Source organism: Prosopis cineraria, unplaced genomic scaffold (assembly GCF_029017545.1).
Source record: "Prosopis cineraria cultivar Desert tree isolate PC_DT_omini unplaced genomic scaffold, ASM2901754v1 PC346, whole genome shotgun sequence".
NCBI classification, from domain to species: Eukaryota; Viridiplantae; Streptophyta; class Magnoliopsida; order Fabales; family Fabaceae; genus Prosopis; species Prosopis cineraria.
The window spans coordinates 11,391-39,007 of NW_026555673.1; the positions used below are offsets into that span (position 1 = coordinate 11,391).

The 27,617-nt window shown below is 33.2% G+C and overlaps 2 protein-coding genes and 2 pseudogenes across 2 annotated transcripts; 2 read left to right on the forward strand and 2 right to left on the reverse strand.

Annotated features, from left to right (window-relative positions):
* Positions 1 to 345: 345 nt before the first annotated feature.
* LOC129296531 (probable inactive receptor kinase At5g58300) lies at positions 346 to 5,314 on the reverse strand (annotated as a pseudogene).
* A 4,966-nt stretch (positions 5,315 to 10,280) lies between these two features.
* LOC129296535 (60S ribosomal protein L10-like) lies at positions 10,281 to 11,564 on the reverse strand (annotated as a pseudogene).
* Positions 11,565 to 16,465: 4,901 nt separating this feature from the next.
* Positions 16,466 to 19,563, forward strand: LOC129296533 (hydroxyacylglutathione hydrolase cytoplasmic-like). The gene is made up of 7 exons (XM_054935122.1): positions 16,466 to 16,651; positions 16,799 to 16,921; positions 17,455 to 17,616; positions 17,916 to 17,994; positions 18,231 to 18,344; positions 18,755 to 18,931; positions 19,221 to 19,563. Exons 1-7 carry the CDS (start codon positions 16,605 to 16,607, stop codon positions 19,296 to 19,298), a joined length of 780 nt encoding a protein of 259 aa, XP_054791097.1. The 5' UTR covers positions 16,466 to 16,604; the 3' UTR covers positions 19,299 to 19,563.
* Positions 19,564 to 20,600: 1,037 nt separating this feature from the next.
* LOC129296536 (uncharacterized) lies at positions 20,601 to 27,071 on the forward strand. Its single transcript, XM_054935123.1, has 9 exons — positions 20,601 to 20,825; positions 20,982 to 21,756; positions 22,369 to 22,445; positions 22,567 to 22,735; positions 23,358 to 23,446; positions 23,542 to 23,706; positions 23,811 to 23,888; positions 25,382 to 25,485; positions 26,633 to 27,071. Exons 2-9 carry the CDS (start codon positions 21,087 to 21,089, stop codon positions 26,736 to 26,738), a joined length of 1,458 nt encoding a protein of 485 aa, XP_054791098.1. The 5' UTR covers positions 20,601 to 20,825; positions 20,982 to 21,086; the 3' UTR covers positions 26,739 to 27,071.
* The last annotated feature ends 546 nt before the right edge of the window (positions 27,072 to 27,617 follow it).

Consider the following 27,617-nt stretch of genomic DNA (forward strand, 5'->3'; position numbering starts at 1 on the left):
GCAAAGAAGAGGGTGAGTCTAAAAAGTATAGTAAACATCTTAAGATTGCCATTACAGTACTCAAGTTTGTGCCCTTGTTGACAATCATTGTTTTTTAGGTTTCTCTAGGAGCATTTTTCAAACCAAAATAAAAAACATCTCACAAGAACAATGGCCTTCATTAATGTCATTTGATTTTCAATATATTTCTTCCCATGACCTTGAAAGTCATTGACTCATTTTTCCCAATTTCTTTTTTATTAAAAAAGTTAGGTCGAGGGTAATTCATAATGCAGGGAACAAAAATAATAGTCCGACCTAACAAAGTAGCAAAGAAATAACATGCAAGCCATCACTAATATCCCTTCACAATTGAATATGCTTAAAGTTACTCTTTTGAAGATAGAAGATGAACCAACTATCTCTTATCGCCAATGACAAGCAAATATTCAGAGTTCGCCTAGAAGGCTCAGATTCATGAGAGGGCCTGTTCAACTCAGGTTGCCTAATTTCTTCAATGATTCTTAGAGCTTTGAAAATGCTTGGCCTCATATCCGGTACCTTCTCTACACATGCCAAAGCAATATGAAGCATGTGCACCATTTCCTCTTTAACATACTAACCTCTCGAGATCTCCTTATCAAATACTTCAACCATCCATTCCTCACTGTAACATCCCAATTTAAATTTTAATAGTTAATTTAGATTAATAGAAATTTTAAAAAAATATATTTAGAGATAAGAAAATTAGTAGGAGATAATTATTAAATCTAACTTAGGATATAATTATAAATTAAAATTAAAAAAATTTAAAAAAAATTATTAATTAATTAATTAAAAATATTATTAAATTATTATTATTATTATAAAAAAAGAGAAAAGGTATGAATAAAAAAAAAGGGAAGAAGAAGAAGAAGAACGAGTTTGTTTTCGGCGGCCGCGTAATGATTACATGTAAAATAATAATAAAAAATGGAAAGAAGAGTGAGGAAAGGGAAAAAATAATAAAAAAATTGTGGGACCCACATTCGTTTTTAAAAGCCACCGTTCTCTTCTCATTTTCTTTCATTTCCTTCCTCTTTCGCGTGCGATCAGAGAGAGCGTCTGTGAGCGTGAGTCGCCGGTGCGGAAGATCTAAATTTTTAAGGTAAGAGTTTTTAATAGGATATTTAGGGTGTGATTTTAAACTTTTCAAGACTAAGTAAGTGTTCTAAAAAAATTTTTTAGTCATCCTTCCTCTTTGATTTCTAATTTTGTGATGGTAGAAAATTTAAGATCTGGAAGAGGGATGAATTTATATTGAATAAATATGATTTATGAGGTTGTTAGTAGTATAATAAATGTTCTAAAGTATAAATTTGTTAATGATCTTTGAATTTGTGGCTTATGGATCAAATTCTAAACTAAATCTAAAAATATATGTTGATTTATTGAGGTTTAGATGATTATTTGGGATGAGAAATGAATTATTATGGCTATAGGATTATGATTCTAAGCTAGAGATTCAATTTTTAATTTTTGAATATTTTAGGTGCGAATTTATGAAATAAAAAGAAAATTTTGATAATAAAATTAGTTTAGAAGTTGATTTTTAGATTATTAATGTTTATTGATGAGTAAAAGAGGAGTTAAAAATTTTACTTAATAGTAGTAACTATAAATTTGTATTAAGATTGAGATTAGGAATTATGTTATATTTTTAATCCTATTATTAGAATTATTTTATTAGTTTCAAAAATTGAAACTAATATTTATAAATAATATATTATTTGTAGATTGTATTACTGGTGAAGATTGTGGTGAGAGAGAAATTTTAAGGAATGATTTATTGAAAAAGCCACAAGGTAACCATGCTTTTAATTTGTGATTAGTGTTACTTCTTGTTAATTGGGTGATTATTGAGAAAATTATGAATTTTGTAATATTGTATAATTATGCAATATTATTATGAATTTTTAATTATTGTGGGAGGTGTTGGGAGACTTGCTATTGTTGTTGTATTTATGTGCCACGTGGTACGCCCCTATTGGAGCTCAATAGGTGGCTTGTAAGGGCTCGGGCTAATCTACCTTTGGCCGGGTAATTTAGCACCGAGTGAAGGCTACGGCTCGAGGTTAATGGAGGGATATAAGGATGGTTATTTGTGTATATTGTAATATTTCTTATATTTGTTGGAATTATATTATTTTTAATTCTCACTTAATAAGCACACACTTAACTGTTTGTATATACTATCATCAATTGGCTATGGTTGCTGGGACTTTTGAGTCTCATTATGTGGTTAACAATTTTTAGGAGAAGAGCCACGAGTGACACGTGGAGGAGTCCCAGAGGCTTAGTGACATAGATCCACTGTCTCTTTTGGGTATTTGATTTATGATTTATAATGTGTTATATTGCCAATATTAGGGCTTTTTGTTTATTGACAATTATATGAATATATAAATGTAATTATGCCTTTCAAACTATTTCTATTTTTGGTATACTTTGAATGACTGTAATTTTAATATTTGATTTACTTTGGATTGGTTAAAATGGCATGATTATGAGGCTAAATAACTGACTTATGTTGAAAATTGATTAAATTATTTATTTTACTTGTTGGGAGTATAAGGATGTCTAAATGTGATTTAGTTTACTTATTGAGAGTATAAGGATGGACAAATGTGATTTAGCCTAATGGCATGTGGGAGGTAAAAATTTATCTGAAATGTTATATTGTGTGAGTTGAAGCCAATTATAAAATATTTTATATTAAAATTATTGATATAAAAATGTGTTGGGTGGCTGTAACCCAACTATGGTTGAGTTAAATTATTTAAAAAAAAATTTTGGTGTGTTACACTCACGAACCACCAACCTTACCCACCTTGGTAAATCCATGGCATCATCATTCCTTTTATATCTCACTGGGCTCTTTTCTGTTAGGATTTCCTGAAGAAGCATGCCATAGCTGTACACATCTTATTTATGAGTGATTTTTCAGTGATCAGTCACCTCTGGAGGGAAATAACCAATAGATTTAGACATGTTTGCTAGAGCCTTTATCAGAGGGGTCAATCCAACGTCTAAAATGCAACCATTGAGGTTTTGTATGATTAAGATGTTGGAAGATTTGATGTTGCCATATGTAAATTTAGCACCTTCTTCAGAGTGAATGAAAGCAATTCCTTTTATTATCCCAATTGCAAACGTCATTCTGGCATTCTAGTCTAATAGAGTCCTTCTTGCAACTCTATTTCCTGTTGTGGATAGAAGAATTATCCATAGATAAAGCTTTGATAAAAATTGACAGAAGTAAATACACCATTGTCTGGGAGTCCCATGTAATTCTTGGTCTTGTTGAAATACACAAAGAAAGGTGCTTTCTATGTTTGTGGATTCTTAATAGATTGTTGCAAGCACTTGCCAGAGCTTAAAAGGGTTATTTTCTTGCATTAAAAGTAGTAGTCCAATGAGTGTCGTGCAAAATGTAGTAATGATCTCATGGCTCAATTCTAAGATGCTTCAAGTAGAGCTTCAGATAAATAATCTAACATCTGACATAAATTTACTGATGACATTGTATGTTGTGCTCTTTTTTTTAATTCTCGTTGGAAATAACCATATTAACTAATATAGAGGAACCTGATTATTCTTTTCTTCTCGGCGCGGGTTCCATTTCCTATCTAAATTTGATTATTTCTTTTTATTCAAGAACAAACTGATCTTAATTTTGCATGACAATGAGTGATCAAAGTACTGAATATCTAAAATTCTCTAGACAAGCTTACTTTGAAGAGACTTTATGCCTTTATGTCTACTAAGGATTAGGAGAAGCTGTGTCTACATGTAGTGGATGCCTTTGTAGCTTTGAAATTGGAGCAAAGAAAAAAAATTGACATTTTGTTTTTGTTTATTGCGTTAACCTGTGAAATGTTCAGTAGCTGGATTAAAGAGGCCAAAAAAGACATTGAATCGAAACAAAGCTTACCATGCAACAAAGAGAACAAGCTGCCGCTTAGCATGTAGTTGTAAGCTAAAAATTTCTCATCTTTGGAATAATAGTATGCTCGAAGGGGCATGATATAAGGATGTCTTCTGAGCCTCCCTACAAGCTTCATGTGCTACTCAATTCCTTCTTTCCTACCACAACATCCCTTAACCGTTCAACAACCATTGTTATTCCTTCCTCCAAATCATCCATAAAAGTTGTTCCATAATTCCCTTTTTCAAGAACCCCAGCCGATGCCATCAACAAATCCTTGAGGTTAAAGCTATAAGAGCAGCCTTCAAAGAAGAACAACTTATTCTTCTCTGCATCTTGCACTCCACTCCCAAAGCTCTTCGAAACTGTAATCCTACTAGCACAAGATGCCTTTCCTTTCAGTATTTCGCTGCTTTTGCTTTTTCTCTACTTCAAATTACATATGGAGATCACTAAAACTAGGAGAAAGAGAAATGCACAACCTCCATTAACTAGAGCAAGTATGGAAGCTATTCCAAAGTCTTTCTTATGGCTGGTAGCTTTTATAACTTGGGTAGTTGCTAGATAGACCAGCTAGTAAATAGGAGAAGGGGATGGTGAGAATGAGACTGTAGAGCAATGATCGAGAGGTGGCCTACATAAGTGAAAATTTCCAATAAAAGAAGTGCAAGGGAACTTTTTTATGAAACTTGGAATAGAGCCACTCAAGTTGTTATAGCTCAAATTCAAGTACTTAAGTCTTAGGAGGTTCAAGTTAGGGATGGCTCCATAAATGGAATTGTTTTGGAGATACAACCAAGTGAGCCTTTTGAGATTCAAAAAAGCAGGTGGTGTGTGCTCTTAGAGAAGGAGTTGAAGGAAATATCCAGTGCAATAAGTTTAAGGAAGACAGATTGGAAGGAATTAGACCTGAGAAGTTATTATACTCAAGGTGCACATATTGGAGTGAAGGAATGGATAAAATGTCAGAAGGAAGATTTCCGACAAGGCAATTGGAATGAAGGCTGAGGACTCTAAGAGCAATTAATTTTCCTATGCTCTTTCCTAGAATGGAGCTTATGAGTCCAAATCTTGGAAGATGGATGCCAATGATACAGGTGCTATCTGAATTGCAACTAACTCCAATCTAGGATGTGCAGATTATAGTAGAATCATTCTAGTTGAGTCTTGGGGCATAAGGGATGTTAGAAGCACAATCATATAAAGCTGTCTGTTAGACTTGAGATCAGCTATAATCAAGCCAAAGAGAGATAGCTTGAAGCTTAGAATGAAGAGTGCAGAGGTTGAGGATCGAAACTTCATGGGTGCCTGTTTGGGCCAAAAATGAGGCAAGCGGAGGTTACAAGGTCTGACCTCAGCTTTCATCATTTCCGGATTTGCTTTTGAAATTTTGACAGCTGTGATCATATTCAAAGCGAAAATTATGCTATTTTCTAAATAAAGACATGGATATGTTTAGGCTATAAAAAGAAATTTTATGATGATTTAATCATTCTTTGAAGAACTAGAGATTACATATAGAAATGCACTCGATAACTTGAATCAACTCCTTTATCTGAAAAGTTGAAAATTTAATTTGAAGAAGCTTCTAATGATACAGCACCATCCCTAATAGGTAATAGCAGCTTTGCACAGAACCTATAAGACTTTGAGACTGTCTTACACATGCACATGCAAAAACTTCTAGGAAGGATTTGAAGTTGGGGAAGGGGAACCTGTTTGAGAAAAGGTTATTCTTTCGACATAATCTTACTCTTTGATTTAAGTATGTGCCTTTTACAGAGAAGTAATCGGGAAAAAAACTAAAAATAATCGGTGTTTGTATGTTTAAGAAACGAGTAGGGATGAAAGAAAAAATCCAGATAAAGGAAGCCTGGCGATAATAGAGGAATCCAAGGAAAAATAGAGACCATCAGGAAAATCAAAAAATTTGATTCTCATTTGCTTTTTAGAAGAAAAAGCAATCTTCGCTAAAAAAATGATAATGAATGAGGATGCAAATAGGTCATGTCATAACAAGCATATTAACATTTCTGAAAAAATACAAAGAAAAAAACTTTTAATGAAAATAAGCTGATTCCTCCAGCGAAGGCAAGCAAGCAAGGAATGCATATCCATCATCCAACTTCAAAAGTAACAACAATTATAGACATGGATGCAGATCTGTGAAGAAGAACGCTAAAAAATTTCCAAGGCATCAGATTCTCCGAAGCAGCTGCATTAGAAATGGATGGCTTGAATTTTGGGAGAGAGATGGTCTTCTCTCTGTAAGTTACATACTGCAATTCAACATCGTTGGAGTTTATGCCATTAGACTGAGCTCTCCTGTCTTACTAGTAACAAGAATATCTGATTTCTTCACTGCTCGAAAAATTCTCACAAAATAAAGAAAGAGTTGGGGGGGAGCTGAGTATCTCTTGACGAAAGAAGAAAGAACCCCAAAGAAAAATGCTTAACTACATGACGGCAATAATGAAAGAGGCCACTAACAAACTAAGTCTTGCTGTATAGATGTCAGTTGTCAAACCTACTGTCGCTGTTGAAAATAGCCAAACGGATGAAGTTCAGTGTGTAAGATAAGAGGAAAAGCAATACCGTATGCAATTATAAGCTGCTCGAGAGAACAAGACCACAAAATAGTTTGCTGACTTATCTTTGAGCTGACTGGGGAAATGTACGAAATTACAAGTAGCAAGTATTAATCATATATTTAAATATTATTATTAAAACAAATTACTGGAATTTTGAAGAACGCCCTTAGGTACATGTGACAAAAGTTCGGTAAATATAAGGCGATAAAGAGGTTGGTAAGAGCTGAATACTGTAATAAGTATTTACCACTTCACAGGAAACGGCTCCTAAAAGGTGGTACTGTTTTTAGCCAAATCGTCTCTTAACCAATGTGAGCGATGCTTCAGTAGTCACCATTTCAGAAGGGACACAAAAGGATTCATTGAGACTATGAGAGATCATAACGTGAGCGCTTCAACGCTCTGCTAAATTTTCATGATATTAAATGAAGGAATAAAATCGCAATTAAGCCTGTGTAAACTTCCTATCAGAATCGCGCACATTGTCTGATTGTCTTCTTCCATGGTGTTTGCTAGTGACTTCCACCTCAGAAGAAAAGGAAAAGGTAGGTTGAAGAAAACAAGGATCATCAGGAAGATTCAATCTAATCCATTATTAAAAAATTTTATTATTAAAGTAGGTCTATGAAATGGACAATATTAAATATATTAATATATTAAACATGTCAAATTAGATTGGTTATACTTATATATTTATAATTTATAATTATAAAGTCTTGTAAACTAAGGTCCAGACACTAGAGTGCGGATTAAGTGTTTATTAGCTTGTGACTTATCGATTCAAATTATTTTAATAAAAAGATTTAAAAAAAATAAAAAAATGTTATTGATGCCCTTGTCTGTACTTGTTAATACCCAAGTTACATTTTATATTATACACTGTTCAATTTTATTTGAGATTTTATTATCAAACTTCATTTAAAAAATTTTAAAACTATTTTGTTCCGTTTTAAATTTCACATATTTTCATTAATTTTATTTTAATTATTTCAAGGCAAGTGACCCAATTAAATAATGATTTTAAAAAAAAATTACATGATTGTATTTCCTGGTAATTGATGTGGTTATTTCAATGTAAACATTAATTCACAGATATAGAAGCACAAATAAAAGATATCCAGATTAATTTAAAATTAGTGCGTAAAAAAAATTTAGGTCAGGGAATAAGCAATAATAATATATTATTATAAAATATTAAATTAATACCTACTATCAGTCTTTTCACTTTTTCTGCTATTTTTTTTTTTTTTCTTTTTGGGCCAGAACTACAAGCTTGAAGGTAATGAACACTAGGATGACCAGCATCGAAAAAGTTCATTATCAGTGTAGTGTCTGTTTGGATAAAGAAAATAATCGATTTTGAACCCTCAAATCATGGTTTTCTTAAAAAAATCCCAAACACCTCCATTTTTTCATAATTGATTATTGGATGCCAAAGTTGGTTTTCTTTTAAGCTGCCTTAAGCAGCTTATCAATTGCAATTTTACTATTACTTTCATTATTGCTTGTCAGAAATTATCTGCCCCACCACCAGTGCGCACTTGTGGAGTTGTAGTCTCTCTTTTCTTTGTTAAATTTATTAAACAAAACATTATAATATAATACCAAGATCATACCTCTTAAATATTTTATTATAATACTCACTCCATTTTAAATTATAAAATATTTTTGAACAAAATTTCACATAGCAATAAATTTTATTAAATATATTTAACAAACATTTTTAAAATAAAAATATAAACTTATGAAAATACCCTTCATTTAATATAACCTTAAACATACATTTAATTATTAAATAATAAAAGAAAGAATAAATAAATATTAAATAAATTATTTAATGAAACATTGATCTTCTCATAGTATCTTATATTTTAAAAATCTGAATTTCTCTCAAAAAAATTTTTATAATATGGGACAGATGCTATATTAATTACTAAAATTATAAAAGATTCTTCTAGTTTTAATATTATTTTTAAATGTAATGTTCATAATTAATCATACATGTTAAATATCATATAAATTTATTTGAACTTAGATACACTGATCGATTTTTAAATACACTAAATTATTAATATTACAATATAATATGATTAAAATTTCTATAATTAATCAGGTATATGTATACAAGTTAAGTAGTATATTTTACTTGTTAAATGAGTTGAACAAATCTAACATCATTATATAATTTTATCAATATTTTAATTTTTAAAAAACAATGTTCTTTATGATACTTTGTACATCTAAAATTGATTCCAACTATATCATCCAAACATTTTAATTTTGTCAAAATTAATTTTAAAAAAAATAATATTCAAATATGATAATGTTATAATATAATCAATTATAATCAAAATTAATAATATTAATTAATTATTTTCATATTAATTATATTAAATTGAAATCCAAAGCCCATAATCTGTTCATTTTAAAATGAGCCTCAGGAAAAAAAAAAAAAAAAAAGGTTGCAGAAGAGAATAAATTGCAAATGGTGAGGCATTAACCAGATTGGAGAGAGAGGAGGGAGTTACACCATACATACAGGTACAGGTACATGTACTGGTACTGGGGCCAACTGTGCGAGTTAGCCCAGAAAAGCACCAACGTAGTAGCTTCCGAAGATCCTTCCTCGGTCGCTCACAGTCACAACTCCATCTTGTCAATCTCTGTTCTTCTCTTCTGTTTGGATAGGGATACACATGCCACAGACGGTGACGCTACAACTTTAATGGCATAGCTGGAGCTCACCCTCTTGGACTTGGATGGATGTTTTATCTTTTTCAAGTGATTGCCCTTCAAACACACTCAAACGGCTCCAAATTTTTTTAAAAGTAAGTTTATATCCATATGATGCTTTTGCTACTTACGCTGATATGATGGAGGGGAGATCCTGAGAATGTATAGTGTGGGTGAAACAGCTCGGATACATCAAAACAAGAGGAATTCATTTAAGGACCTATTTGATTTGATTTGCTTAGATCAGGTTCACAAAGAGGAGAAAAATAAGCAGGCAACTTCAATTGACAAAGCTGCTTCCTTTTCCCAAAAATAAAACAAGTAAAAGAAAACAACCAACCAACCTACAGCAACACAGCAAAAGATCAACACCTATAGAGTAGAACCATCTCTGCACATGTCAAACATCCAAGGAGGCTCATGAAAGACATCTCACGCGTTTATCAGCTACCCAATAGCTAATGTAGGAGAAAATGTCAATAATGCGTCAAAAAGACCGATGCAGGTGTAAGCATTCTACACTCGATCTTAGCCAAAAGGCCAAGAAAAGTATTCTGAAACATATTCGTTGACCTGAACGAAATCTGCAGACTTGGAGAAGAATATCCGAAAGCAAACATTGTTCACTCCCTTTCTAGGAATGCCACAAGGAATCAAATTTTCAACCAGCAGCGCGGGTTCGGGCGATCAAAGAGTTGCATAGCAGACTTGAAAAGGCAACAGCAGAAGTAACATCCTAAAAGAGCCGCATCACAAACCAAGATGGAAAGCATGGTGAAGATGCCGATCAATCTATCTGCCTTTCAGCCACCTCTCACAAAGACTAACATACAAGGAGCAGTTGGCTGGCTAGGAGCAGATTATTACTTAATTACTTAAAAATTCACTATTGTTAATTTTTATAGATTATATTTAGCTGTTGAAAGGTTGTCGGTCGATCTGCCATATAGCAGAATACATCTTCCGTTGAGTGCCAAACAAGAGGTACTATAAAGAACACTAACACTTCAAACAAAGTTCATTATATTGTAGACGCCCACGCAAACACAATTGAACTCAGTATAGTACAATACGCAACATAAATAAACACAAATTTTTCCACATAAAAAAAAAAGAAGAAAGAAAAAATCATTCAATTTGTCAAAATCTACTGTGGTCCAGATTACTATTTCTTGTAACAGACTACCTAAGCAGTTGCAGCAGACAGGAAAGCTCTTCCAGGTTGACGGTTAGCCAACGGTCCATGGCATCCAAGAAGCTGCAAAATTCACGTGGAAACTGATTAGTCAATAGTCACAAGATCCGTTACCTGAGCTGAACTTAAGGGGAAAATCTGATTACATGAATACATATGGCAACACTCCGCGAAAATGCCCCCCAACACATTCCCAACTACTTGAACGCTGTCATAAAAACTACTTTTCCCCCAATGCCAACAATTACCAAGTTCAAAGTTGACTAAAATAAGCCCTGATCTGTATGCCATTGACATTCATTACCTTTGCATTTACACCATCTGGCACAATCCTGTTCTCTGACTTGTACTTCACATAGTCTGTTCGGTTAAACTTGGTGAAACCCCTGAGTAAGCAGTTAAAACAGTTAAACTTTTGTTAATTCAAACACAAAAAGATCTCAATATAATAAAGATCTCAATGTAAGAAAACCTAAACAAGCCCTTAAGTCCTTAACCAACAACATACAAGACTCGACCAACAGATCAAATAATTCATGGATTATTAGATAATAAATGGTATTCTAATTCTCAAAAAGTGTGTTGGAAAGATAAAAGGAATCAACCATAATTCTTGATAAAGCATCTATAGCCGGACAAATTTCATATCACTACCATTTCCTGCTAACTATGATCTTTTGGCGACCAGGGAACTTGAACTTGGCACGACGGAGGGCTTCCTGTGCATGATGACTGTTGCTGTCCTTGCAGCGGACAGAAAGAAGGACCTGACCAATGGCAACTCTAGCACATGTACCCTGTGGCTTTCCAAATGCACCTCTCATCCCTGTTTGAAGCCTATCAGCTCCAGCACATGAAAGCATTTTGTTGATCCTAAGAACATGGAATGGATGAACCCTGACTCTCAAATGGAATGCATCCTTTCAGCAAATTTGGCCATGTATTTGTTGCAAGCAATCCTAGCAGCTTCCAGCGCTTCACTTGAAACATTTTCCTTCTCCCAGCTAACAAGATGGACGCAGAAAGGAAACTCATCAACACCTTTCTTCTTCATTCCAACATCATAAATTCTGATCTTGGGATCAGGAACACACGGCAATAGCGTGATTTAGGGTATGGTTTGTTTTTATTTGCCGATAACACCTTGCAGGTCCTACATGATTTCCCATTAACATCAGAACATAAATAAAGCATTCAAAAGAAAAACCAATTTCATACCACAACCATCTCCACTAATAACAATGAAGTGCAGTGACCAAAAGATATATGGCTTTTAAAACCATCAAACCTAGAAGATGAGATGTTAACATTAAACAGAAAAATAACCAACGAAATTTCTAAATAGCTGACACTATAAAGGGATTAGAAATCAGAATGTCAATGCATAACAAATCCAACATTGTACAACACCACAATCCAAAGCATACAAGTTGCCAATGCATTTTCAAGCAATAAGAAGAGGTGAGGAGCATAATGACCAATTATACACCATGCAAGCAAAAAACTAGCAATCAAATTTAAGAAATTTAATCTCAAGCTGTAAATCCTGAGCGAACTTACAGCACATAAGCCACTATAACAGGTGATACAATTTCACCTAGCATTTCAGAAAATATTGGGCAGCGTCATTTGCAAACAATGCAAGTGATCTCATTGCCTGTGGAGTAATGGACATCAAAAGATATGGCTATGTGAACAATTGCAGCATCCAAAAAAGCATTTGCCATGTTGGTAAAAATGGTTTAAAGTATTTTAGTGCTGGGATCAGTCAATAATTCGTTGAATCAAGAATTAAATAATGATGCAATCAAATCCTTGGGCTATTTTCCAAAAAAAAAAAAAAAAAGCGATACATCTCAAATTAAACCGATCAGATAATCACATAACCACGGTGGTTGGAACAATTAGTTCTATACGGAAGCAATATATCATCCCATTCATAGAGTTGATAAAAATCAATAACTCCTTTTGCAGTTGCAAGGTTGCCTCATTCCGGCAAGGTGAGCTGGCTAAAAGAGCTTCAAGTTTTTGTCGTCATCAGCTCGTTCTTAGATTTAACGAAAAATCGCATATTTTTCTTTATTGACTTAGGACAGTTAGATAGAGCAAAAATTTACTAAACAAGCTGTTACGAGCATACTTCCGTCTTCCATAAAGAAAAAGGCATGAAGGGCACGTCCATCGGGTATCGCAAAAAAAACGATTATATTCCCGGAACCAGGTGAAAATTTTAGAGCGAAATATACCAACTACTCTAAAAGCTTGCAAGACCAAAGAACATTCACTTGAATCGTTTCCGGAAAGACTTATAACAATCAAACCATGGTAGAAGAAACGATTCAGATAAATTCACATAGCATTATGGTAATATCGAAATCAAAACATGGTTAGAGAGAAAAACTTTCAAGGGTCAGATGGGCGCTTACTCCTCCCCATTGCGAAAAGCCGAAAACGCTAACCGGACGCGTTCGATTCAAAATACATGATTGAGGTTAACAGTCCAGTCTTTTATGATGAGATCTCTGATTTTCATTATGATATCGTATAAGAGATGATCAAGGTTTTGATAGCGCTAAATAAGAGAAAGAGCTTCAAGGGAGTCAAAATAAACATTGACGCAAGAGAATTTGTGTCTCCAACAAAGAGAAAGTCCTTCAAAGATGGTCCAGAGCTTAGTGGCAAACTAGGAAGATAACTAGGGCTTTTGAAACATAGGATTTTCTTGTATGGGCTTTAGCCTTCAATTTATGAATATCTGATTAAACTAGTAGCTTTGGGAGGTCCAATGAACTCATGAAAATAATAACGTTAATTAATTAAAATAAAATATTATGACATTCCTTTTATTTTATTAAAATTACTGGAATTTCTCTTTTATTTTTAAAATATAAATTTTAGTTCAATTTTTAATATTGTTAGAAATATTTTATTAAAAATTATAAAACATTTTATTATTTTACTTTTAATTGCATAGGAAAAATTATAATTACTAATTTCCTTATAATCATTGAAAATTGCATGCTATCTTTCCCAATTTAATAAACTTTAAATAATTAATTATGATAATATTTAAATAAATAATTTGAAGATATTTTTTTGCCACCAATTGAAAAGATTGTTTGAAACTAATAAAATTTAAAGAAAAATAAACATAAGTTATATTAATTAATTAATAGAGAAATAATTGCACATATCTAAAAATAAATTATGGAAAAAAATAAAAAATAAGCGTTAATTTTTGTATTTTAAATAATTTTTAAGTAACATTTATATTTACAGAGTACATTTTTATCTAGTGAATGTAATTTGATGGTCAACTAAAGATCTAATAGTTGAATATAAAATCATTAAAGTAGAGGGAAGGTTTTCATTTTGTGATTATTAATTTTGTGGGAGGCTTGTATATGGGTTTTTAAAATGTAATTAGGGCAAACTAGTGGGGCAATCAATGAATTTACTATTAATTGAAATAAAACTTAGTTGGTACATTTAGTTCTAACTCGATTGAAACTTTTTGAACTAGACCCTATAATTTTAAGTTGATTAAAAAATAATTTTTAAATTTTAACTCTTGCAACTCCATCATACAATCCTGTATATTTAAAATGTTTGTCGCTATACTTTAGGAGATAAAATTATACAAAACAAATTCATTATTAAATCTTGAAGACTAATGTTTTAAATGGTTCAAGCTATGGGGATTAAATTATAATGGGTTAAGTTTTTTAAATTGAGTTATAATTAAGTCAAACTATGTGGTGTAAAATGAGAAGAAGAGAGAGAAGGGAGGAAGGAAAAGATCAAAATTCTCAAAAACTCTATTTAATAATACTCAAAAATTGAATACAAATAAAAACCTAACTATAGTTATAGAACTCTAAAAATAATAAAATAATAATAACTTAAATTTAAATCTAAATCTAATCTTAAAAATACTAATATATAATATAACAATAAAAATAATAAATCCTTATTATAATAGATAAAATCCTTATTTAAATATTTCTAATGGATAGTTCTAATATATTGAATAAATCATAATTATCTTAATTAATCATTATTTTGTATTTCATCATTTTTCCCCCACTTAAAGAACCTGTCTTCTAACGAGTTAAAATTGATACACAAATTTTAACTCTTGCAACTCCATCATACAATCCTGTATATTAAAATGTTTGTCGCTATACTTAGGAGATAAAATTATACAAAACAAATTCATTATAAATCTTGAAGACAATGTTTTAAATGGTTCAAGCTATGGGGATTAAATTATAATGGGTTAAGGTTTTTAAATTGAGTTATAATTAAGTCAAACTATGTGGGTAAAATGAGAGAAGAGAGAGAAGGGAGGAAGGAAAAGATCAAAATTCTCAAAAACTCTTATTTAATAATACTCAAAAATTGAATACAAATAAAAAACCTAACTATAGTTATAGAACTCTAAAAATAATAAATAATAATAACTTAAATTTAAATCTAAATCTAATCTTAAAAATACTAATATATAATATAACAATAAAATAAATAATAATCCTTATTATAATAGATAAAATCCTTATTTAAATATTTCTAATGGATAGTCTAATATATTGAATAAATCATAATTATCTTAATTAATCATTATTTTGTATTTCATCATTTTTCCCCCACTTAAAGAACCTGTCTTCTAACGAGTTAAAATTGATACACAAATTAATCAAGGAGCAGCATGGGTGGGACAAAACTACATTCGTGTGCATAGATTTAAAAATCCTTTCCAACAAATGAGAAAGTGATGAATTGCATCTTGTAAAGGACAACATTGATTATTTGGAAATTCTAAAAAACCTTTTCAATAGACAAAATACTATTGAAACTTCCTATTAAGTGACAAAACATTCTTAACGAGTGTACCTTTGTTAGTGAGGTGAATTTGTAGTAAAGTGAGGCTAGTTTTGGCTAATTACAACTTAGGAAAATGCCACTTGTACTGAAAGTAGAGGAGCTTTTATTAGAATTTTTAATGGAACTTGTAGTAGTAAAAGTGTTGCAATGGATATATTACTCTCATGATTATGCTCCACATTCAAATTAGCCCATTAGGCTTAGTTAAAATTGTCAATTCTATATACATATAAAGTTAAAAATTCCAGCGATCAAGCTTATTTGAGCCTAGCTTAATTCAGGTTGGTCTTAAAGTATTTTATTATATTAAAAAAGTTTATATAGCCAAACTCGACTTAATTTTTTTTGGACTGGTTTGAATTACCGTCTATACATAAGATGCTTATATTTAAACAAATGAGTAAAAAACTAAAAACAAAATAAAACGCAAAGGAAAAATGACATAAAAATTCTTTTAAATTATGTAAGTGACATTTTTATCATTTGAATATCATAATTTTCCTGAAGTATTTAGAGAGTTTTTTGTCATCAAAGAATTAATATAAATAATTAAATTGCTCTTAATTCAAATATTAATTCATAAGTTTGTTTTAAGATTTATAACTTTCCTTTTTAAAATCATAAAAATTTAACAATAATTTATAAGTTTTCATTTAAAATTATGATATGTTTCAAGTGTTGCAATTATTACATTCACACAGACTTGTTATTTGTTATTGAATTTTTATAATTTTAAGAAAAAAAAGTTATAAATTTTAAAATGAAACTTGTGAATGAAAATTAATATTTATAACACTTAAAAAATATCAAAATTTTAAATGTAAACTTATGAAATACCGTTGAATTCCTATGATTTTAATAAAAAAATTATGAATTTTAAAATGAAGCTATGAATGATAATTAAAATTTAAATTAAAAGTAACTTAATTACTTATATTAATTTTTAATGATAAAAAATATCTAAAAACTTTAAAAAAGTTAGTGCATTTTAAGAGATTAAAACGTCATTTACGTAATTTAAATCATCAACGTTCATTTTATTGTTATATTTTTTCATTAAGTTTTTTTTTTAAATAAATTTAGATCTGGATGAGATAGTTCCGGTAAAGTGCCCACCCGAGACACGGCCACACGACGTAACACGTTGGTCATTCCTTCCACGGTTACACCGCCTCCTCGCCTCACCTCGTTTGCTGCGGAGAACAAAACTCGGAGGCTCGAAGCTGGGTTTTCGTGTAATTCCTGCGAAGACGTTATGAAAATCTATCATGTTCCTTGCCTTGAAGATAATTACTCGTACCTGTAAGCCCGATTCAATACGCTGTCCGGCCCCCCATGAGTGCCTCGAATGACTAATACATACACAGCTTTCAGTTTGCTTTTTCAAGGTTCTCAAATGCATTGTTTATTTAGTTTTGTCCCTGTCAATATTTGAACTGGTTTTTGCAGGATTGTTGACGAAAGTACCAAAGAAGGTGCAGTAGTGGACCCTGTAGAACCGGAGAAGGTTCTCGAAGTTGCTAATTCGCATGGAGTCGATATCAAGCTCGTCCTCACAACGCACCATCACTGGTACTGCAACTATTTTTTTTAAGAACAAATATCTATCCGGTCGAGCATATATCGTGCTTATTCTATACTGGATCATGGATATTTTGTTGGGGATTTTTAAGCATACTTCCAGATTCCCTGCTGCAAGTTCAAGATTTTCAAATTTCATTGGATGTAATTTGATTAGGCTGTTTAGTGCTTAAGATATTGATGTATCTTTTTTTGGAATCTGCTATTGTCTACTGGGGGAGCTAATTATCGATTTGAAGCAATAGTGCCCTAAGTTGAATCCTCAATAATTTTAAGAAATCAAGTGCCTGGGAACAAACTTGGTTAAATTGGCTGGGCAAAAGATTCTCAAAGTGGCAGTTTAAACTCTTCAAATGTCCATTTATTGTGTTAGGTTCGATCTCTTTTATCATTACTCAGTTGTCCCGCCAGGCTTAGCATTTTGAGTAATGATATATGATTTTTTTTTATTATACTTGGGTTATTGAAAAGAGATCTGAATCTTAGTAGACGCAATTTCTCATTTTGGCGTTATTATTTGTCAGGGATCATGCTGGTGGAAATGATATGATAAAGCAGCTGGTTCCTGGAATCAAGGTTTATGGTGGTTCAGTGGATAACGTGAAGGGATGCACTGATAAAGTTGACAATGGTGATAAGGTCTTCCTTGGGGCTGATATTAGTATATTGTCCCTACACACTCCTTGGTATGGTTACTGGCCTTGTTAACTGCAGATTGCTGTTGGACTCCCCACCACCCCCCCCAAACAAAACACGTGCACACACAACACACACAGAGACTCAAAAGTGGAGGGTTTGTGATTTAATTTTTGCTGTGCTATTCTTGTTCTACTTATATATATATATATATATATATGAAAGATTTTTTGACAAGAGATTGGTCATAAATCATGTTTGAAGAAGTTGTTAAATCTCAGCTTCACGATTACTCAAAACACTTTTCTGTTTCATTTGTTAATATTGGGTATTTTCCTGACCTTCTCAGCCATACCAAAGGCCACATAAGTTATTATGTTACTGGCAGAGGGGATGAGCACCCGGCTGTTTTTACTGGAGATACGCTGGTAAGCTGTGTGGTCAATCTCATCTTGTCATTAAATGAGCTTCTATGAAAGCATATAATGAATTTATTCTAATTTCTAAAAGCTATTCCAATTACCAAGAGCTTGGTGTCAGAGTATGCTATATGTTTTACTCCAATGAAAGCATATAATATCTTAGTCCATGTAAATGAATGTATCCATTATAAAGAGTTTTGCTCATATCTTTAAATTTATTTTTGTTGTTTTCTTGTTTACAGTTCATTGCTGGTTGTGGGAAATTTTTTGAAGGAACTGCGGAGCAGATGCACCAGTCACTCTGTGTAACATTGGGTTCATTGCCAAAGCCAACCCGAGTTTACTGTGGCCATGAGGTGCCAAATAAAAAAAAACTACCCTTTAAACTCAAAATATTATTTGAAACGTGCCCCTCATAACTTAAGATGCCACATTAATGGAAGGAGATGAAGATAATGATCTATTTTGATATGAGTGAGTTTGTTTAAAAAATCTCTTTCTGGATCTATCAGTTCAGAGAACAATGCAAAAATATATAGAGTTTCTAATTTAAATGAGATCAGCGACACAGTTTAGTTTAAGGCGTTAAAAACAATTTAAATGGAGGGAATGGGTTATCATAGGATGTTTTGCTATAATTTATGCTGCTGCAATTTGCAGTGCACTCCAAAATAGCTGAAATGCTTGTTTGCTTATTTGGAGTATTATAAGCGTTCTTGTAACGTTCATCGACATGATAGATTGAGTTTGGTTCTTTTTTATCCAGTACACAGTAAAAAACTTGCAATTTGCTTTGACGGTTGAGCCAAACAATTTGAGGACGGAACATAAATTAACATGGGCACAGAATCAACGGCAAGCTGGGCAACCGACTATTCCTTCAACCATTGAGGAGGAGATGGAAACCAATCCATTCATGAGGGTTGATCTGCCTGAGCTTCAGGTTTGTTACACTACCCTCTTAATTAATTCCCGTCCCCTTTTCAGAGAGGAGGAAGGAGATTTTTTTTTTCCCCTCGTTGGGGAAGAAGAAATGGAAGGGGCCAATAGGAAGATTTTAAGAAAGATTTTTGTTTTGTTTTGTTTTTGGAAAGGAGGAGGAGGAAGGCTTTAAGAAATGGAAAGAAGATTTTTTTTTTTTTTTGGCATTCCTTTGGTCTCCCTAAATTGAATTCTAACATGAAATTGACGTCTAAATGTTGAAATGATAATTAAAATGCCAACCATTTCAGGAGAAGGTGGGGTGCAAGTCTCCTGTTGAAGCTTTGAGAGAGATACGGAAGCGGAAAGACAGCTGGAAGGGCAAATGAATCATAGAGCTGCATGTTTATGCAAATCTTTTCCCTCCTCTCTTCCGTCTTTGTATTATGAACAAGCCATGAAATGTAGATCATGTTGCTATTTTGCGTTGCCTGAACCAGCCGTCTCACCTGCTTTTTATCGCATTGTTGGTGTAGATCCTAATTAGCTCTTTGGTCCATGTGCATTATGTTGGTTTGTCCAAACAAGTAAGATGTTCTGTTTCACTCGTGTAATTTGCTTCTGAACTTGCAATCCATACTTCTCTCCTCTATAGCATCGGCGTTGCGATATTTAGTTGTAACCCATGATCCTAGTGGTATTGGGAAAGTGAAAGAAAATAATAGCATGCTTCTTTATTGCTATTCTAATCTTTTTCTGTTGTGTCTTTGCTTTCTGAAATGAGGGCTTAGAGCAAACGTCGACGTTAATGGCAAAGTGCTCGTCGCAGTCACTGGTGGCGGTGACTGCGGACAATCAATCAAATGATTTTGTAAATAGGTAGGATATTTACTAATTTATAAGGTCCTTGATATTTTCGCTCATTGGTCAATAGCAACTCCGTAATCATCAGTGATCAATGTCAATGAGTTGTCATATTTATGTTTTGGATCAGTTTGGCCGAAAAGAAGGGTCCGTCGGTTTTCGGATTGATGCACTACTTGAACTTTGTTGGGTTATTTAATTCGATGACGATTTTATTTATTTATTTATTTTTAAACTTTGGCCAAGTTTCTGGTTACTAGTGTAAACACGTGATATTATTTATTTCAATTTTTAATATTAGGATGATATGGTAAATTTGTTTCAAGTTAATTTCTTACTAATTTAATCTAATTTATTCTATTGAAGTAATTTTTCGTTTATTTAAGGTTATAACTGATCCTTCGATTTTTCAGTGTTAGAACATAGTAATCAATAAATATAAAAATTGCTACAGTCAAGTTAAAAGTTCAAATAAAATAAAATAAAATAATATTAAAAATGAAATCGAAGTCGATATTAGACTCCTACATTGATATGTTGAATAAATTAATTATGCATTACTATAACAATTACTTCAAATAAACTACTGTGACGGGAAAAAAGAAAAATAAACCAATGAAGAACGTCCGATTAGCGAATATATCAAAGTGTGTTCGGGGAAGGGTAGAAAAAGAAGACACAGAAAAGGCTGGGGGTCACGGCTCGTCACCCGTTGAAATGGTGAATTGGGAAAAAGTGCCTGATAATGCCTATTTAATAAACGCGTTTCTTATCGTCCGCCAAGCGACAGACATTATTATTATTATTATTATTGCCCCTCTTATTTTCTCAAATCCGAAACTAGTAGGCAGTAGCACCCCCACAATGAAGAAATAAAAAATAAAGAGGAGGTTTCAGGGTTGCGCCTTCCTGGGACCTTGACTTTTCTCCTCTTCTTGCTTCTGCTTCTTCTGCCGTCTCTGCCTCAGCTTAAATTCTTTCCCCGGCACTAACGCTGTTTCACATCTCAATACGCTAAACGCTGCTTTGTTTTCTATTTCTTCATTCGTCAGGTAATATATCTCTATTCATTCATTGCTTCCTTCTATCGGTTTTCCTTGGATTTTTCTTCTTTTTGTGCTTTAACGTAAAAAAAAAAAAAAAATTCTGTCATCCTCTTGGCCATATTATCGACTTTAAAAAAACCATCTTCATCTTCTCTATGTCAGTGATCGCCAGGGGGAGAAACTCCTCAAATAGAACATTGGCTGAAAAAGATATAAGGACCAAAAAGGAGGCTAGGTGAGGATCAGTGTTTTAATTCTCCGACGAAAATGGAAACATCGGGTGCTAATTCAGAACCATACGCCATTTCCTCTTCCTCCTCTTCAACTGTTGGAGTAAATAATAGTAACAGTAATAGCAGTGCCTTTACTGAAGCCTGGCACGGGATGAGGTTAGCCCCTGTCAGCTCCTTCCGTTCTCCAATTTCTCTTTTGTTGAATTACGCTGGCATTCTCCGCTCAAGTTCGCCAGCCCGCGACTCAGGGGCCTTGACAGTCAACAACGGAGTTACCACTTCGGAAGCACGCTCTCAGCTTTCCGAGTCCGGTGCCGCGTGCAGTGGCAGTACTGGTGAAGTTTCAATACGAATCATTGGGGCTGCAGAACAAGAACAGAGTGTCGCGTTAGGTTCCTTTTCTACTCCCACTTTGAATCAGCTTGGACAAGTCGATCATGTTGATTTGATGGGAAATAGAGGAGGAATGCCCGCATTGGATGACGATGCGGAGGCTCGCAATGGAAGAGTCCCTCTAGTGTCTTCATCTACATCTGCCGCTAGTGGACACGTGGATGAAGATGCTGGGAATGCCTCGGAAATTAACAATGGGGATTCATCCTCTTACCAGAGGTATGATATCCAGCAGGCTGCTAAGTGGATTGAGCAGATTCTTCCTTTCTCACTGTTGCTATTGGTTGTTTTCATTCGCCAGCATTTGCAAGGTACAAATCCTGTGCATCTGCTTAATGGTTTTTTTGTGTTCATTATGGCTTCATGATCCTAGAATGCTTCAACGGAACTATGAGAAATGTGCTTTTCCCTTATTTCTTTTTACTTGTCATGTGCACTGTTCCGTTGTAGAAATTATGACTTATAAATAAGATAAGCTAGACTTGATGATATGGTTGGACCAAATTTATATATAATTTGTATGGTATGCTTTTCTTTGCGACGTCCCAAATGATATCACATTCAAGTAACTTGGCTGTGTTGGAAGCCTTATCTTGACTGTTCTCAGGAATTGTGCTTGGTGGAACAATGGCCGGAAAGAGAGTTTGCATGGCTTTGTGCGTAAACAGAAACTGAAATTTTTATGAATTAATATCTGTACAGCTCATTATATTCAGGTTTAAGCTACATGGTTAAAGGAAAAAGAACTGGGGTAGGGTTAGGAAAGACAAAAAATGGTTGGGGGAGGTTTTTGACAATCATTAGGCTGTACCTGTCTTTCATTTGCTGTTTATCCTGATCGAAGGCATCACTTTGACATTGCCAATTCCTACTTTTGATTCTTTCCATATCATATGTTGATATTCAATTTTGAGAGCCTGCAGGGTTTTTTATCACGATTTGGATTTCAGCTGTGATGTTCAAATCGAATGAAATTGTTAAGAGGCAGACAGCGCTGAAGGTGCTTTGCCCAGATTTTACAAGTCCTTTGATCCTTTTTCCTCTAATTATTTACATGTGACTTCCCCTTCCCTCTTCTTTACAGGGAAAAAAAGAGGTTTTATACAATTTCTATTTTGCAGGGAGACAGGAAAGTCTCAATTCTTTTTGGTATCTCTTTCGCCTTCATGCTTCACGTGATGTGCATTTACTGGTTGTATCGAAGTGATGATCTTTTATACCCCCTCATCATGATTCCTCCAAAATCAGCACCTCCTTTCTGGCATGCCATATTCATCATTTTGGTCAATGGTATGAATTTATTTAGTACCAGAATCCAGCATTTTCCCTAAATGAAAAATTAGTATGCTTTCAGTTGTTTAATTGCTATACCCTATATTTATACTGGCCATCTTTATACGTAGTTGGAATGCAATGTATGTCCATGATATATGATTAAGTTAGAAATTTAGGTTATTAATTGGTGAACACACAAATTGAAATTATGCAGTCTAGGTGAAATAAATTAATCATGATAATATACTGTGGGCATTGAGTCAAGCTTCTCTTCAAGGTTATTGGTCTCAGCCTATCACTTCTGATTTCTGAACAGACCAAGTCCATTTCACCTGAAGAAAACCCAAACCCATGGGTATTTCAATTTCAGTGTGCATGTACATGTTTGACATATCGTCAGAATCATATTTTGCTATTTTTTTATGTTTGTTTCATGAATTATTTTCAGCTTTGCTGCTATCTTTTCAGCTATGTAATCGTGAACGATATCTTTCTGAATATCTTGAGTTATATTCCCTTGCTTTAGCTTTGGGTTGGTTGATTGTTTCCTTGTGCCTTGACTAATTGGTGATTTTCTAGCCAAAATTTATTCTAACTTTTGTTGGTATTCACAATCACCATATTTAATGCTTTTCAGATACACTGGTGAGGCAAGTAGCAATGGCTTTCAAGTGTTTGCTGCTTATATTTTACAAAAATGGAAGAGGTCATAACTTCCGCCAGCAGGTGAGCAGTAGCTTCTTTATTATTTCCAACAGGCATACAATTTTCAACTCTATTTTGCCTCTGCAACTAACTGAAAGTTGCTAAATTATTTCAAGGGCCAAATGTTGACTCTGGTTGAGTACTCATTGCTGCTGTATCGTGCCTTGTTGCCCACGTCAGTTTGGTACCGTTTTTTCTTAAACAAGGATTATGGGAGTCTCTTTTCATCACTGACAACAGGATTGTATTTAACTTTCAAGCTAACATCTGTTATTGAGAAGGTATATTTTCATTCTTAAGATTAGGCTTCTTAGTGCTATGCAAGCAGATATTTTGTATGGAGCTAGCTTATTCCATTGTCTCTAACTTCCTATGTGGTTGTTAGGTTCAATGCTTCTTTTCTGCTTTAAAAGCATTATCAAGAAAGGAAGTTCATTATGGAATTTATGCCACAATGGAACAGGTAAATTTTCACATTTCTGTTGATTGCATTGATTGACTCTGGAACTGAGTTGCTTTAATTGAAACTTGTACTTCTCTCCATCCTTTGCTACACTGTTTTGCTTCTATCTGTTCATCCACTAGAGAAATGGAGAATCTCTTACATGCCACTATGTTTTTTTTAGAAAATTAGAATTTTCTTATTTTTGAATTCATTAAAATTAGAAGTTATTGATCAAGACCTCTTAGTTAATAACATTCCTAAAAGCTAGGTAAATGATAGAGCATAACGGCGTCGTACAATCTATATAACTGACCTCACCTAGTAGGATAAGGTTTGTTATTGTTATTAAATTCATTAAAATTATTTAAAATTCAGTCTGTAAACTACGGATCCATGAGATAATGACTGGTCCTTCCATTTTAATTTTAGTGAACTAAAAATAATTCAATGTGGTTAGCCATTTTGCTTTGTTTAAATAATATGTTGCAATGATCTAAGAATAAAGTTATCTAAGTTAATGCTTCTGTTGTCTACAATTCCATTGGAATAAAAATCAACATTAGCATCAATATAAAATATAAACTTTATAAGGAATCACAGTATTTATAAGTTATGAACTTTTGGGTTCTGTGCAATTTTTTTTTTCCTTTCAATCTTTCTCCATAGATTTCATTAGGTTCCATACAACTTTTTATTCCTTTAGATGTTAGAAATGTAAGTACAATCACCCCAAAGCTTTTGAATTATTCTGTCTTGTGCATTGCTAAAGGGAGAGATATCTAGTTAACAGTCATGACTATGAATCCATCAATATCAAAGAAGCATAAAGGATCAAAATGAACAATTAAATATTCAACCACGTGTTTGTGTGAATAGGTTACTTACTAAAATTATGTTTTCAAATCACAAGTCCAAAGCAAGTTTACTTTTATATCTGCATTTACTGTTTTTTTTTCCCTTGATGTTTAAACTGGTTAAAAATTCAGAAGGTATTCCATGTTGTTTAAGTTAGCATGAGAATGAGGGGTATGACATTTCTGTGAATCTTTCGTGATCTTTTTTATTTATCTCTTTCCTGCTTCTCTTCATGGTTGTTACTTCATGGTATCCGCAACCATATTTATTTCTCTGCATTTGTGCGCACTATTCAAGTGTTTAACTACTTGGTCGTTGCCAAGCTTCATTTTTATGTGATAGAGTTTTCTTCTTCTTCTCTACAGTGCTGCTTGAAGTTGGCACTTTTAAATTTTCATGTGATCTGCAGTAGGCATGGTGTTGTTCCATTAACTTGATGGAACAACTCCATTAACGTGCCTTATTTCTTCAAGTGGTATTTTTATTCACTTTTGACAAAGGTTACATGACATTATCTTTTGCTTCTGTGCTCTACTAGTCCTTTCTTCCTAATTTTGCATTTTAGAAAAATCAAAACCGTGTCAATATCAATGTACTTTTATTGAAGCGATTTTTGTGGCAGTTGTTATATTTACAGTTCTGAATTATAAATGCAGGTAAACGCTGCGGGCGACCTATGTGCTATATGTCAAGAGAAGATGCATGCTCCAGTTTTGTTGCGCTGCAAGCACATTTTCTGTGAAGAGTGCGTATCCGAATGGTCAGTCCTCTGTTCTTCATCTAGAACTTAAAAAAAAAAAAAACAGAGAGAGAAAACACAATCATCGGTCCCTGTAGTTTTTTTTGGGTTTTATTTTTAGTTCCTGTAGTTTTTAAACGATTATATAGTTACTACTGGACCTCCTTTCTTTCTTTATGTTATGATATTCATAACCATAATAAGAATGATAATGAGTTTTACTTTGGTAATTTTAGGGGTTAAAAAGTAAAAAAAGTAATGGGCACACTGATTTCATGGCTGTCCATATGCAGCACACTAAGATATTCCCTTCGGCACATAAAAATATCTTCTAGAAGAAATGAATGGTCCTTATTATAAGCCACTTGATGAGACATCAATTAAGTTTTTTCAATATTATCCCTGTCTTTTTTTTTTTTTTTGAACAAACAATATTACCCCTGTGTAAAGTCATTAACTATAAGAGAGAAAGTAAAGTAATGCAAGTATGAAAATTTTACATTTAAATATGGGTAAAATTGAAAATTTATTCCATTTTCATACAAAATTAATGACTCCATCACCTTTTTTTTAGTTCCAATGAGGTGGTTAGAGGTGCCTTGTAATAAGAAATGGAGTGGTATTTGTGTTAGACAAAACATGGTGCAACACTTGAAATTTCACGCATACGTCTTCAAATTTGTTGTGTCGTGGTGTCTGTGTTGGTGCTGTATTCTCGACAATGGCTGGAGTTCCTAGGAAATAGAACTTCGATTGCTGCCACTGATTCATCAGTGCTTACTTCCTAGCAATAATGATGAAGATAAATGAATGTCATATACTCCTTTGGTCCTATTTATAGGATAGAGAGAGAAGAAAAAATTTGATCCTATTTATAAAGCATTTACCAATTTTCAATGCCTCTCTTTACATTTTTGTCCTTATTAAATATTTTAAATAAAAATATCAATAATAAGATTTAAGAATATTTATTAAAGGTGAAGGTGAAAACTTGTTAAATTTTAAGACAAAGTTAATGAGGTTTAAAGTTTTTATTGGTTCTGATGAGACGTGCTAGAAGTAACTTATAAATAAAAGCAGATGAAGTATTTGAATTGGAGTCTACTTTACTTAAAATTTACTTGTAATCACATCTATTACTCATTTCTTGACCGAACTAACTCTTCAGGTTTGAGAGAGAACGGACTTGCCCTCTGTGCAGAGCATTGGTAAAACCTGCCGACCTGCGGACTTTTGGGGATGGATCGACAAGTCTAATTTTCCAACTGTTTTAAACTCACATCTCAAGCGTTTTTCAGGCTGGATGATCATCATATTTGACCCTGCATTTACCTGAATATATCCATCCTTTTTTCTATAATTTGAGAAATTTTCTCGTCAATGGCTGCCCCAGAAATCAGACTAAAGGAAAGCATCACAAATATGGTTTATAGTTAGTACATAAGCACCTGTTCGATTGTTGTAATGATGTATGATGAGTAAGGGGTTTTACTTTGCTGCCAGATACTCAAACGAATATCCAATGGCCTGATATTCAGTCGTCTGTCAAAAACTATGATGAACACAAATTTGTTCATAATATTACATCCCCTTGAAATTCGATGTCATCCTCTCTCGCGCCCTTATTTTTGTTGCTGCAAATATGTTAACCAGTATGTTGCTGCATTTGTAAGTGCTGGAATTGCTCCTTATTTCAAGAAATATGCTTTTGGGGCTCATGATGCTTCCACTAATTAAGGTACTAGGTAATGAATCATGTTTATCTAGTACAAATGCTCTATATTTATTAAGTTTATTGTTCAAACTCTTGAGATAAAAAGTTGTGGCTATTAAAGATCAGGATTGTTAGTTGTTATTAATTTAAGAATAAAGGTGTAATTTAATCATAAATTATTTTTCAAGAAGCGTTTGATAACTTATATGATAAGATAGTGTAAAATAAATTATGAATTATGAAAAATGAAGCAGCCAACACTTTTTCATCCATGTGAGTAACATGGCGTTTATTTTTAATAGTGAGGCCTATATTCACTACATCACCCTCTTAATCTCCCTTCATCCCTTTATGATGATGATGATGGGGAAGACCGATGGTCAGCTCGAGGTTCAGGTCAGGGCATACTTCCAGGACGTCAGGTCATTTGAAATTTGCA

Bases quoted from the DNA above. Each gene is read 5' to 3' on its own strand.
- LOC129296533 (XM_054935122.1), top strand. From the start codon at position 16,605: ATGAAAATCTATCATGTTCCTTGCCTTGAAGATAATTACTCGTACCT. The intron at 16,652-16,798 runs GTAAGCCCGATT...TGGTTTTTGCAG, and splicing joins GAAGATAATTACTCGTACCT to GATTGTTGACGAAAGTACCA. The intron at 16,922-17,454 runs GTACTGCAACTA...ATTATTTGTCAG, and splicing joins CTCACAACGCACCATCACTG to GGATCATGCTGGTGGAAATG.
- LOC129296536 (XM_054935123.1), top strand. From the start codon at position 21,087: ATGGAAACATCGGGTGCTAATTCAGAACCATACGCCATTTCCTCTTCC. The intron at 21,757-22,368 runs GTACAAATCCTG...GAGAGCCTGCAG, and splicing joins CATTCGCCAGCATTTGCAAG to GGTTTTTTATCACGATTTGG. The intron at 23,889-25,381 runs GTAAATTTTCAC...TTATAAATGCAG, and splicing joins TTTATGCCACAATGGAACAG to GTAAACGCTGCGGGCGACCT.